This window comes from Camarhynchus parvulus, chromosome 3, assembly GCF_901933205.1.
Source record: "Camarhynchus parvulus chromosome 3, STF_HiC, whole genome shotgun sequence".
Lineage (NCBI taxonomy): Eukaryota > Metazoa > Chordata > Aves > Passeriformes > Thraupidae > Camarhynchus > Camarhynchus parvulus.
In genome coordinates, this window is record NC_044573.1 from 22,909,366 (window position 1) to 22,923,587 (window position 14,222).

The following is a 14,222-nucleotide window of genomic DNA, read 5'->3' on the forward strand; positions in this document are numbered from 1 at the left end:
GGGATTGATTTAAACTCAGTTTTCCCTGGCCTGAAAGGCTGAGGCTTGATGTACTTGTGGATGAGTGGCATCCACTTTCTAGGCTCCTGGAAAACATTTAAAGTATGAGTTCTAACTGGCCTGGATTTGGGTCTGGGTTTGGGTTTGTCTTTTTCTTGCCTTAAAAATAGTTGGGCTTGAATATTCTGGAGCAAGTTATGAGATTACATACTCTGTAAAATGTCCAGAGTAACCATAACTGGCACATGCTCATAGCCTGGATTCCACCCACTAAAAGATGAATCTTCTAAGCTTCTGCAAAGAATTTAAATACAAGGTGAAGCATAAGTCTACAACACATACATTCATGATACACAGCCTGCAAAAACCCCTGAGAAATAACCCCCCTCAATCTTACCTCAATGTTGTTTTTATGATGCTTGGCTGCTTCATTAAATTACAATTTTTGCTTAGTACATAAATTCTCAGCATAAGTTTGCATCTTGTTCTATGTATGTCTTAAAAATACAGCAGAAAATACCATTGCTTAGCACATTAACAAAAATCACATATGAGAGGTTTGTCAAAATACCTGTATGCTAAGTTATATACAATTCTGGAAATCCTTCTTTCTTTGAATTCTATCGTGTTACTCTCCAGAAACCCAATCTGTTTGTCCTTAGAAGCTGAAGTACAGAAAGTATGCTGATAAAACAACTTGAGCAAAAAAAAAAAAAAAAATTTAACTTTTCAAATTCCACTTTTAATTTCAAAATAAGATGGAATGGATCGCCGTGTGATGCCAGCAATCTTTTTTTTAATTTTTTTTTTTTTCTTAAACTAACTGTCTCTGATAAGGGAACATGTGAATATTACAAGTCCTAGTTGGGGTCATATTCCCAAAAGGATATGGATATGGTGTACTCACTTTGTGGATAAGTGTTTTACCCCAAGGTGCACTATGTTGTATGCTCCCATGTACAAAAGCGAACGTACGTAGAAATGTGTATTCTGGTGGTTGATACATAGCTTTTAAAATGTAGATATATTCACAATTCTCAGTTTGTGTTATTTTTCTCTGAGAAAAAGTCCAACTCAGTGAGCAGCTCAGCTGACTGTTGTGATGGCTGGCGTCTTCCCGCCTTCCTCTCCTTCGGCCCCTTCGGCTCCTGCTTCCACCTGGTTGAACTTACCCAGCTTTTTCAAGTTCTCCAGCGCTGATTTGAAAGTGTCCTTCAGGCTGTTCTCCAGGACCCACCCTTCACTCTCGCATTCGGGGTCTTCAGGATTGGCAATGCTTTCCAGGGAGGTGTGCAGGAGGCGCAGGCCAACCATCACCGACATCTGTGCCGGGCAACGGGAGAGGCAGAGAGCGTCAGCCAGACCTGGACACTCCATCCCACCCTGTGCCCCGTGCCTGCTCTGGGCACCCTGGGCTGCTGCCATCCCACCCTGTGCCCTGTGCCTGCTCTGGGCACCCTGGGCTGCTGCCATCCCACCCTCCCTGTGCCCTGTGCTGTAGGCAGCCTGGGCTGCTGCTCCCAGGGGCCGTGTGCCCAAGGGGCCTCTCCACGAGCCCAATCAGTGTTGGTGCCTTCCCAGGAGGCTTTAATGCATCCCTGGCTGCTGTGCACTGGGTGTCCACAAGGCAGTTTGGATGTGCAGCACTGTCCTTGGCCACCACCCACTCAGTTTTAGCTAAATATTTTGGCTTTGCATTGACCTTAATATGTTTGGTGAGTATATTAAGCTGATCAAGGAGATATTAATGAATTAGTGTCTCTGCAGAATGGAGCAGAGTTAGGATTTGAGCCATTAGTTTGTCTCTTGTTTTAACATAGGTATGTGCAAATAAGGAAACCAAGGCAGTGGGTGATCCTTCCCTGGTTCCACCTGAAACAAACTTTATATTTCTGATTAAATATTATCTAGTCCCAGCAGTCCTGACTGAGACATTTTCTACTGAACTGTGTAACCCTGCTGACGCTGGCAACACCCTGCACCTGCCTCCAGAGAGAAAGTGTGTTTTTAGCCAGTCTCCTGCCTTCTAACACCGTTCAGAACAATCTGACCTCTCCCCTGTGGTGCTTGTGAAGAAAGTGATTGATGAGTGAAGTAGAGAAGGACAGAAGAGCAGCTCCCAGAAGAGGCAGCCTGCTGACATGGTGGGGCTGGTGGTTGGGATGGGGCAGCAGTAGGATTGGTTTGGTCCTTCATGTGCTGGGTAAAGCTCAGATGGAGAACACCTACTGCTGTCAGGACCTCACAGGACTTGTTCCCTAAGGGAAGTACAATGCCTCTGTCACACTATCCAATTTCCCAAGGAACTGATTACTTCTGATCCTCCTCAGCCCTGATGGCTGAAGAGGCTGGCAGATTTGGGGTTGGGATTCAGCCACATGGCAAGACCAGTGGCAGAATTCACATCTGGCTTTTGGGCTCAAGGCACTGCCCAAGCGTGTGCTTCCATGGACCATCCATCAGCCTGTCTGCTGTGGTCATCCTACTTGTATATGATCAGTGTCTCCAAGCTCTTGGAAGACTAAAGCTACACTTGTCTACTCTCAGCCTTTGCAGATGTTTGCATTTCTCTGCCTTCACTCAAAATCAGAAAGGGAAAAACATTGGTCAAACAAACAAATTTCATCCAATGCTTCCATATCCAAAGGCAAATGTTCATATTGCTTAACACGGGAATGTATGACTAGCCACACTTTGGTCACTAAGGAAGTTTCTAGTGGCTCTGAGTCTGGCAATAGTCTCATCTAGCCCATAATATGACGACTTAAATCAGTTAGAGCACTATTCTATAAAAGTCACAACAAGTGACAAATCCCATCATGTCAGTCTTGGGATTTAAAGCCTTTGACATCTTCCTTCCACTCTGAGTCCCAGTTTTGCTGCTCTCACTCATGGGGCTGATATCTTTGAAATCAAAGGCTGTTGCAAGTGCAGATTAACAGGGTTGGGTGCAGGAAATGGCCTCCACGTTGCTCTCTACTTGTGCTGCCTTGTTGCATGTCAACAGGAGCTTTGTTTTGTGATTGACTTGCCAAGTGCCACTATTTGACAGCCAAAGTAGATGGACTGGCTTCCTGGATGGCCGTAGGTCACTAAATATTATCATGCTTTTAAAAAGGAAGGTGCTTGTGCAGCACTGATCATCTGACCTGTCCTTGGAAGAGATTTTGTGACATTTTCTCTCAGTTTAAGACTTTGTTTTCTTAAAAACCTTTCTAAGCAAGATTTCGAGTCCCTGAAGCTGAGATTCCTTAAAAGCAATGCAAAATCTCTGTCTACTTGTCACCTCCACTGATCTGAGCCTGCCCTCTCTGCCAGATGAGAAGAGAGCCCAGGAAGTTTGAGACAAGTGTCTGGTAAATTAGCCTCTCTCCTATTTGATTGCAGAGAGTCTGGGAACCCCAGTTTAGCTGAAGTCTTGCACCAGGGAAGGCATAACCCCATGCACCAGTATGTGCTGGGGGTGACTGGCTGACAGCAGCTTGGCAGCAAAGGGCCCTGGGGCTCTGGGTGCCACCAAGCTGTCCCTGAGCCAACAATGTGTGCCCTGGTGGCAAAGTGGGAAAATGGTAACCTTGGCTGCATTAGAGGAGTAATTGCCAGCAGGCTGAGGAATGTGATCTTTCTTCCCACAGCTAAACCTCCAGCCTTAACCAGTCTGTGAGTTGTAGGTTTGAGCTTAACCACAACCCAGCACAGAAGGCTGAGGGGTCAGAGCCCTGGAGTGAGGCCTGTCTTGCTGAGGGATGATTTCCCTGTCATGGAAACTCTTGTCCCTTTACAGCAGATTTAAAGTGCCAGGAAGAACATGGCCACAGTGTTTCTCTAGGGCTAGGGCTGCAGGGGCTGGGCTGGCGGATCCCCTGCCCCTCTGCACGCTCAGCCTCTCCAGCTGGGCCAACAGAGCAAACTGTGTCCTTCTGGAGGGTCCCTTCTGCCTGTGGGCTGGTTTTGGAGATCTCCAGGGTTCACTCCTACTGTAACTGCATCAGAGTTTGCTCTCCAACACAGGACATGCAGCGTGCCTCCTCTGAATGTCTCAGTGCTCTCCTGGAGCTCAGCCTGGGCCTGGTCTGTGGCACATGGGAGGTGAATCCCAGGGTCTTGGCTGCTGTGGCGGCTGTGACCTATTGAGATCCACATGTTTGCACAAGTGGAGGACCTGAGGCATCTCAGGAACCAGCCTCAGCTCTCTATTCCTTTTGAAATGCCTTATTCAGGGCACCCTTGAACCCCTCATTTCCCCTTTGCTGGCTGAGGCAGGTCAAGAAGACATCCAGGCTTGCTCTTGTTGACCTTCTGCAGCGAAGCCCATCTGCTTGCCAGGGTTTAGCCCAAGGCGGCTTAGCCAGAGCAGGGTGTGATCTTTTTTTGTCGTCCTCATGACTGCTTGTCACACATGGGAAGCCTACAGCTTTTGTTAGGAAAAGCAGCTTCCAGATATTAGCATTCTTTTCAAACAGAAGTTTTGATGTTTCAAAATACAGGTTCATCCTTCCTTGTGCCTAGTATAGAAAGGTGAAACAGAAATGGCCTTCCCTGAGGTCCCTGAGCCTGTTTGGCATGTTGCCTTTTCCTACAGCTCAGAATAACAGCTGTGATTTGTATTTCCTCTCCATGTTCTCTCCCCCTTCCCATGCCCCAGTTCCAGCAACCCAGCTGGCAGAGTTGTCCACGGCCCCCAGAAGGGCTTTGTTGGAGAAGCCCCTGGGTTGAGTCCACGGTGGCTGCAGGAGTAAAGCAGCCCAGGATTTTGCTTTTGCACTTTCCTGTGCCTTCCCAGAAGTCAGTCAAAGGGGAAATGAGGAGCACAGAGCCAGCACAACCACTGCCCCTGGGCTCACCCTGCTCAGACCCACACTTACCTTGGCCAGGAGCTGGAACCTCTGCTGCCCTCCTACTCAGCATAAAATTGTTTCCTATCCTGACTGGAATTTAAAGGAAGTTGTTATATTTCAAGGGAGACTAAATTAATGTCAGTTTCCTGCTTTGCTTCCTCCCTTCAAAGGGAATTTCAAACCCAAATCTGGTCCCTTTACGGTAGAATATCATGCAAGTAATAAATACTCAGGAGGGCAAGTTATTGTAACCCCGGATCGTGTTGTTTCAAGTTTTGCCCTAAAAGTCCTCGGATTGCCTGAAAAAAAGTCTCAACTTCAATTTTGAAAAAGACAAAGAAAAGAAGAGAAGATCTTATTTCTCATTATGCCACAGGCTGAAAAAATACCCAGGTGTACTTTGAAGAGTTAGGCATAAAATACTGCATTTTTATCGCTGCTATTAATGTTAACACATCACTGTCATTAATCTCTTGCAAGTTAGCAGAGGTTTGTTACAGATTCCCAGTCATGATTTTTTGCAGCTGGCATTGGTATTTTTGTGCATTTTTCCCCTGAGTTTTTGAATTTCTTTGACTTTTGAACACAGTTGAAATTCCCCTCTCTTCAAGAGCTCTGCACTTGAATCTGGGCTAAAATAAAGACCTTCTCTTTCTTTTCTTAGCAGGATAACAGTGCAAAGAGGTAATACATTTCTTTGCAGTTTGGAGCAGTTATTTTTAAAACAACGCAACATGGAGTAACTTCATGATTTTTTTTCAGTTCACAGATTTAGGTAGGTGTTTATTTTCTAAAAAGCATCTTCATTCCTGGAAGGCTGTAGGCCAGTGCTTGTATCAAAATGTAACTCATCTTTTTTTAATTTGCATGTATCTAAATTTTTAAAAAGGCAGCTGAATCATTTAAAATAGGCAATGCCATGTGCAGCAGCCATTCCAAGGACAGGAAAAGATCTGCTGCACCCCAGGGAGCTGCACCCTTCCCTTTACCAGCAGGTCCTGCCTGATCTCCACATCCAGCACCTCACGCTCCAGCCCTCGTGCCGCTGCCAGCCCACGCTCCCTGGGCATTAGTGTTGATTAAACACCCTGGCTAGAGAACTGGCCATCTCCCAGAGGCAGGGGATTCATTGCATTGGATGAACAGTATTTTATCAGCCAAGCTGCACTTTGGGTTATGGTGCCCACAGACACCTGGTCTAGGCAGTGCTGGCACCTGTTTGCGTTTGCGTCATGTTTTGGGAAGTAGAATAAAATGAATTTAATCCACTTGCTCCACCTAAACCACTTTTTCTGACCAAATGCTTTGGTGGAGCTGATGAAGGTCCACAAGCTGCCTTGAAATCATTCCACTGTGTGTGGCTTAAAGCCTTGTTTTGTTCAGGGTGTAAACCCTTTAACTGCATTTTCTGTCCCACTAATTACTGTCACATCTTTCTGATGTGCTGCTTTTTTTTATTTCTCGTTCCTCACAAATGGTGACACGTAAAATTAATGCACCTGGACAGCAGAGCTCTTGCACTCTCTTCCCTGCTCAGCACCTTGCCTTGGACAGAAAATCACTCCCTTTTCCCCCTTCTTGCTGTGGGATACTCGAGGCTCTGGCTCCTGCTAAGAGGGGTCTGATCCCACATCCACCTCTGTTTCCAGCCTGGGACCTTTCAGCCCTTACTCAGCTATCAGATATTTTCTCAGCCAAACAATGGGGAAATTTATTTTAACCAGATTTGATTTTCACTCAGAAAACCCCCCTGCTGCTGCAGAGCCAGCAGTTGACTACAGTGTGTCTGAGGGGAAGGGTTACCTCGAAGAGCCAGACAAGGAGGATGACGGCGCCCATGGAGCTCATCATGCTGCTGTAGTAGCTGAGCAGCGCTTCCCGGCAGCCGCGGCGCCACAGGTTGAGCTCCTCGGTTTGGTAGTCGTAGCTGTAGTGGGCAGAGTTGTTGGTAACCTGGTACTGGATGCAGGGCCTGGGGGAGCTGGGGTTGCAGCAGCTGAAGGGGACTCCGTCCACCAGGTACCTCCCGTCCACGTTGCTTTTGATCCGGCTACAGGCAAGGGCAGAACGGAGCGTGAATGCACACACACAGACACAGACATGCACACAGACACACACACAGACATACACACAGACACATACACACAGACACAGACATGCACACAGACACACACACAGACATACACACAGACACACACACACACAGACACAGACATGCACACAGACACACACACACACAGACACACAGACACACACACACAGACACAGACATACACACAGACACACACGCACAGATATCCAGGAGCAAATCTGCACGAGAACAGAAAGCAAAGGCAAGGAGGATTTTCCACCATGCCTTTTCACTGTCCCCTTATTCACATAGCAGTGTTTGTCCAGGGCGTCCTCTCTCTCTGTCCTTTCTCTCCTTTTCTATCTCAAGGCTACACTGAGTCTGTAATTAACTCCTCCTGGTGGAAATGCACGCCCTTGGGTCACTTCTTCAAAGAAATTAATTTTTAATAAAAGCCAATGGTGGAGGGAATTCAAAAGGGTCAGTCAGAAAAGAGTGAGCACAGCATAGTTAGGATGGAAGAGTGGTGCTGGAGCTGACCTGAGCTTGGAAAAGAACCCAGAACAGCCTTGGAACCCACTATATCTATTGATCCAGCAAACCTAATAGCTTCTTTTTGATGATAATATCTCCAGGGAGGGGTTGTGCATTTATTCTTGCCTTGGGAAGGTAGCCAGTATTGAAAACATGAAATGTGCTTCAGCAACAGGATGTTGCAAAATTTCCAAAGTCCTTGCAGGAGCTCCCCAACTATTGTTCATCTGACACTGTGGTTGTTCTCTGTTAACAGTCATTTAGCCTGATGTCTTAGGAGATGTTTAGATGCAAGATAACTTGGAAGGCAAATAGTTCCACTGACTCTGCAGAAAGACTATAATAAAAGGACTGCAGTTTTAAAACAGGCCATTTTGCTTAGAAAATCACAGAATGGAGAGTCCCAGTGGTGTAGAGAGGTGAAAAAAATCTGAGTGTCCATTGTAGCTTTCTATATGGATATTTTAAAATTGTGTCATAGAGAGAGAAGTGATTCCAACAACCTGGTGAAGGGAAATTCCACTTTGCAATCATGACCTAAATATATCTAAAGGGCAAATGCAGCTGAGGTTTTCTCTCTAAATGTAAAGTGTTCTCTGGATTTGGTCTAATTCCCATTCATGTGTAAATGCTCCACGAGTTTCAGGGAGATTGGATATTGGATCAGGCCCTTGCTCTACAAATAATAGAAAAATCCCACTGTGGGGGACAGACTCCCACCTTCCTAGGAACTAAGGAGAAATTTACTATTGGCTTCAAAGGGGCCAGACTATCCCACACTATCCCAGAAATGGGAGCAGAGATTGTGCACCACCACATAGTACAAACCTTGAACTCACTAAAACCCAGTTGTAGATTTTTAATGCCCTAGTTCCTGCCTCAGTAGTACAAAGAAATTACCTTGAGTCTCAGTCCCAAACAAGGCATGAGTTATTAAGGACAGTATAACCCTGTTTTCCCTCTGTGCCTTGCCCTTCTACTGCTGCTGGATTAAGCTACAGCTCTCAAATCTCCATATAATGCTGGCGAGGTTTTTTCAAGTAGTTATTTATACCCATGGGCATACCTTTGCAATGGGAACATCCCCTTATTCAATAGTGAATGTATTTGTTATAACACCCTGCAGTGCAATGGGTTAAATCTGTAACAGTTTTCACGAAAGAAAGTCCTCATTCAGAACTGCAAAAACAACCAGACCACCCAACAAGTCAAAGGAACACACAGAGAGACACACAAGATAAATATCATTTACACAGTCAGGCAGGGATCCCAAGAGATACACAAAGATTTTTTTCAAAATTACTTCAGACATTTTTAATACAGGCAGTATATTTAAAAGGCAGATTGCTTCCAGTTTACAGGACCCATTATGCAACCACAGACATAAATGTTAATGAATGATGTTCCCAAAGAACCCAGAATAACCATTTCTTTCCCTGGTGCTTAATTTTTTAAAAGGTTGTGGGTATTTATGCCTAATGCTACTTTTTTAATTTCAAAAGTTCATTTTGTTCTCATGCTTATTTTCTGCTTGAGCTTACTGCACCTAACCTGATTTTAGGATTACTGCCTCTTTGGGCACTGACATCAAAGCCATTAAGGTGTTTCTGGTCAACAACCTGATCTGGTTTGTACATAAACTAGTGCTGCTTTCATGTGAGTTTTTAAAAAATTAGGCACAGGACAGACCTGAAAATACATATGGCTACAATGACCACTGTGAAAAGCTAGGAACATCAATTGATGCTCAGTATTATCACAGCACTGAAGCAGTCCATTCAGTGAATATAAAAATAAAATTCTAAATCTTAAGGATCTAAAAGACATGAGTTATTGGCAAAGTGTTTTTCCCTCTATTTATTTCCATCCATGATTAGCTGCCAATATCTGAGTGGAGTTTTAAAAGTGGTATCAACAGTATATCTCCAGGGAATTCTTTTTTTAGGAAATTTATCAATCACATTGACATCTGCTTAAGGATTAGCAAAGTTCTGATACTTTCCTGTTGATTTTGGGAGCGTGGCTCAAGGTAATGGGTTTATAAAGCAGTAAAAGACAGCAAAAACTATTTAGCCTGTCTATATCACACTGAGTAAGAGCGGGAACTGTAGTTTGGTGCTTTTTATTTTATGTTCTGGATGACTTTGGAGGAATTTGTCAAGGGAGGAAGCAATCCAGCTGGTCATTTGGGACAATTTACTACACAAGATCCCATTTTACACAGACCCCCTTCCAGTCAGCTCCTGTTGGCGCTTGAGGCCAGCACTGACCAAACATCGATACTACGTGATACAAACCCCACCGAGTCACTTACTCTTTCACTTCTTTGGAGCTGAAGTCCAGATATCTGTTGCTGATCCACTGGATTTCGAACCAATCTTTGTAGCCGTTGTTGCCACAGCACTTGAACTCAATCTGGAGCATGTCGATGGTCTTCTTCATGAAGCACCTTCCGGGGGTGTCCGTGTCCCGGTAGAACTTCATGCCGTTCTTCAGCCCCTGGGCCAGGGTGCTCTCCAGGGAGCCCCGCATGAGAAAGCAAATCAGAGCCACGAAGAAAAGGAGCATGTTAAAGACGCAGCACAGAGCCAGGTAAGGTTTCAGCAAAGGCTTCCACTTGGCAAATTTAGCGGGATCCAGAGAATCATAACAAATTTTTCCAGCAAAACCATTGAAGGCGCAGGATAATATACCCATCAATATCAAAGAATTGGGCACAAAGTGGCTTTCAGAATTGTCCATCACTTCGCTTCGCTTCCGGAGCTCAATTTTGAGGAACAATCCCATGCTAAAAACAAGGATTCCAGCAAACACCGAAAACCAGTTCATGAGCCATAGTCCCTGCGCTAGTTTTACCCGTTTCTTCTGATTGAATTTGACTTTCAGCAGTGCCATCTTTGTAGTGGGAGATGTTGGAAGACTTCACAGCCTGGACCCCTCTTCTCAGTGTAAGCAACTCGAGGAAGAACCATTCAGGCATCGGAAGAGATCCCGAAGGGTGCGTTGGGAAGCAAGGCTCTGCACAGTCCTTCCATCTTGAAGACCCCTGGTTAGGATTCAAGTGAGTAAAATATTCAAGGGTCCAAATTAACAATTTCACATTAGTGAGAATAATGGGCAATTAGCACCTACAACTATTTCTGGTGGTTTCTTCCAAGCAAAGGAGAAACACTCTCAAGGTTTCAAATGATTTGATCTGGATCTGCAAGACGTCATTCTAATACCTTTAATCATTTGATCCAATTTGGAGAAATGTCTGTCAACAGATGAGTGGAAGTAATCCCTCATTTTACTATTTAGTAGATTTGTGCTCTCCTATGATAGGCTGCTGGGTGGAATATGAAACCCCAGAGATATAAAAAGATCTTTGTTGCCAGAAGAATATGGAACCTGTGAGGAAAAAGGAAGAAGGCTCTGGATTGAAAAAGGCTGCTTGTATACAAACATACACTTCCCCACTGTGATCCCAATATATTCATATCTACAGCCAGACCTACATTTGAGTCCTCATCCTTCTGTGCTGACTTGAGATGACATCCTGTGGCTTATGTATTCTGAAAGCAGATAAGCACGTAGTTTACGGTGACCTAAAAACGGAGCTTGCCATTTTCTATTTACTTCCAGGGCTTGTACCATCTCTGGGTCTTGGCGGGAGAGCAGGAGAAAGGAAAAGTGCAGACAAACTCAACAAATAAACCCTGGGCTGAAATCTGGAGGTGCTTTCATAAAAAGTGAGCTGGCATGAGCAGCTTACTGGATAATCGCCGGGCCGGGGAGGGAAGCAGGGCTGCCCAAGGAGACGCACCCGGGAGCTTACATCGGGGAGGAATTCAACTCAGCGGCTGGAGAGGGACCCTGGGGATGTTGTATCTGAGTGCAGGGGAGGCATCCCGGGGATCCTCTGGCTCTGCAGAAGGACCGGCAGCCGGCTGTGCTGTCAGGCTGGGGCGGGCAGACAGGAGGGTCCGACTCCTCCTGCGGCTGCCGCCTCCTCCGTGCGGCGCTCGGCGGTGCCGGGCAAGCAGCGGTGCCGCCTTCCACCCGCTCCACTGCTCGAGGAGCGCTGCTTGCTTTGAAACATCATCTCCCACTCGCCACACAGGGCTTTGGAGCCGCTGGGAAATTCCTGCGCTGCCTCAGCCCTGCCACCACAACGCAAAAGTAACCTCAGGCTACCCCCAGCAATGGAAAATATCCCTGCAGGCGTGTGAGGGCACGGGTGCTAATGCTGCAGGGGAGAAAGGAGCAGCCCCAGAAGAGGGACTGGGAGGATTCTCTCCTGCCTGTCAACCAGACCTGCTGCTGCCACCACCCAAGTCCCTGGGGACATCCTCTAGTGGCTGCCAACAGCATGGCCACCAGCCCCCGGGGACAGAGGGGAAGGAACGTGCCAGGATGAAGGCAAGTGTGGAAAATAATAACACAAATAATTAAAAAGCCCAAGCACTGAAAAATAATGGTCTGCAGCTCTGTGGTACCGTGGATGCTTCTCAGCTACCATTTGAGATCCTGGAATGCTGAAGGTTCCTTCAGGAAGGACGAAGGCTGGCAACTCACGACTTCTTCCTGTCCTAAGAGAGGATTTTTGTGGTGGACCTTTCCCAGCCCACCCTGGTGCTATTGCACTGAGCTGGAGAGCAGCTGGTAACTGGGATTTTTCTAAAGCAAGCCTGGTGGTTTGCATTGCTGCTGCCCTTGCTGGTAAAGAGTGAGTGTGTAAGATGGGAGGGAAGGTGATTATCCATCAGGGACTATCCTCTCCTCTTGCCGTGGAGAGGATGAGAAGTGCTGTTTCTTGAGAGAGCCTATTCATGTTATTGTGCAATAAGTAATGGCTCTGAAACAGCATCTCTCCTGGCAAAATATCCCACAACCATTGTAGCACATGTCGTGTTTCACTGACTCTTTTGGGGCTCAGCTAAGAGACTTGAGTTTGGAGAATGTATTTATCTGACACCCTGGAGTTAATTCTAGATAAAGGAACTTGAAACCATTTCCTTTCTTGTCAGTGATGACAGTGAAACTGTAATTAAAGTGGAAAAGAATTCTGCACCAGGTCTGCAGGTCATGAGGATATACAGTGAAATACTTCCTGCCCACAGCAGATGTAAGCCTGGTGCTGCTCTGGATATGAGTAATTTTGTATTCAGGAGCACAGGTGAATCGGAATACCTGTCAGCTTAATAATTTAACATTTAGATACCCATGATAAATCTGATGCAGCAAAATCACATAAGTGTATACACTATGGTGTTTCCTGTAATTCAGGAATCAAAGTAGTGAAGTAGAACATGCAGGACATGCTTCAGGGCTCACAGATCCCTCCAGATTTACTCTTCTGCCTATAAACAAAGGAAACAGGAGAAGTCAATAATAAATCCCTGCTGGGAGATGGTCAGTAAAAATCCCGGGCCTGGTGTTCAGGAAGGGACACTCACCTACTAATTAGACCTTTGAGGCTTCGGGTGGTCCCTCTAAAGTCATCAGGGACAGCAATCAGCACCCCCAGAACAACCCGGATTAGGAAAAGCGCTGTTTATTTAAGTAGCTTTCAATAGCTCGATACCAGCTGGAGACTTCAAGGAGCAAAAAGTACCCCACCCATCAACTTGACTTGCCCTGCTTGAGGGTTTTAAAGGGGATTGGGTAACACTTTTTAAGTGGGAATGAATATTTCCCCATTGTCCCAGGCCTGGAGGAGACAAACCCTGCGCAAGCATTGGCACAAACCCGGCAGCCAAGGGCTGTCTCTGGCAGAGCAGCCTGGAGGAGAGGAAGGTGATGGGGGATCATCGAGAAGCATTTTGGGGTGGGGATAGTTTAAAAAAGAAAGCTTTTTTTGCCTGGCATCTGTTTTTCTTAAAAAGCTTTTTCTTGGCTGCTATTCGTCTTTAGCTTGGCACTTACTACTTCTTCAAATAGAAAATGCTGAAATTGATCCATAGCAGATAAAAGCTAATTGCTGCAAGAATGTTGGAGTTAATGGTCTCCTCAGAGGTTGTCTATTAAATTCAACTCTATAATTCATATGCCAATATTGGAGAAAAAATGGTAGAATGAAATATTCAAATTATTATTGATCTCACCATGAATCTGTTAAAATTCAAAATCTAGTTTAAAATTATAATGTGTATGTATAACAATACAATATTGATACCTTTCCAAAAAGCTATGCCTGCTAACCTACATATAAAGTACAAATTTATCAGTTAAGAGAGAGGAACATAAACAATTTAATCTGGTGTTTGTTAAACAGTCTGGTGCTCAGCCCTGGACCAATCTTAATCTTTCCATCTTCAGGGGTGTAACATATAAAATACAAACATGCCCAAACTTTGGAAGTGCCCTTGGTAAAAAGAATAATTTCCTGGCCCAGTCTTTCTGTCACACTCCTCTGTGATATGAAATGTGTGCCTTTCTGAGGCTTTTTTTTCCCTTTCCCTAGGAGTGGCTATATTTCACTGCAGGAATAATGATGTCTAGCTTTACCTTTGATGGGAAGCTATTGTGTAGAGAGGTTTGCTCATGTACCCTCACCTATGGTTTTGCTTTCAATTGTAACTCGGTGGTGTGAACAGGGACACTCTCGAGGAACAATGTGATAAAAATGCTGTACCTCACTGTACGATTATCAGGGGAAGAAAAGTCTGATTTATGACTTTTTTTTTACCTCCTTACACAGGTAACTTGGTAGGCTACTATTTTTGTGGCATATGAGGTGACTGCAGGTTCTGAGGCTGGAAATGGAGACAAGTTCTACATTCACTGCTGGGATAGTT

General features: G+C 45.3%; 1 protein-coding gene across 1 annotated transcript; it reads right to left on the bottom strand.

Annotated features, from left to right (window-relative positions):
• Nucleotides 1–1,086: 1,086 nt before the first annotated feature.
• Nucleotides 1,087–10,954, bottom strand: PRPH2 (peripherin 2). The gene is made up of 3 exons (XM_030945899.1): nt 9,758–10,954; nt 6,642–6,888; nt 1,087–1,323 (listed from the first exon to the last, which is right to left on the bottom strand). Exons 1-3 carry the CDS (start codon nt 10,336–10,338, stop codon nt 1,087–1,089), a joined length of 1,065 nt encoding a protein of 354 aa, XP_030801759.1. The 5' UTR covers nt 10,339–10,954.
• Between the last annotated feature and the right edge of the window lie 3,268 nt (nt 10,955–14,222).

Coding starts and splice junctions, on each gene's coding strand:
- PRPH2 (XM_030945899.1), bottom strand. CDS start 10,338: ATGGCACTGCTGAAAGTCAAATTCAATCAGAAGAAACGGGTAAAACTA. Junction 6,889..9,757: donor AGCTCCAAAGAAGTGAAAGA/GTAAGTGACTCG, acceptor CCTTGCCTGTAG/CCGGATCAAAAGCAACGTGG. Junction 1,324..6,641: donor TCCTTGTCTGGCTCTTCGAG/GTAACCCTTCCC, acceptor TGCCCGGCACAG/ATGTCGGTGATGGTTGGCCT.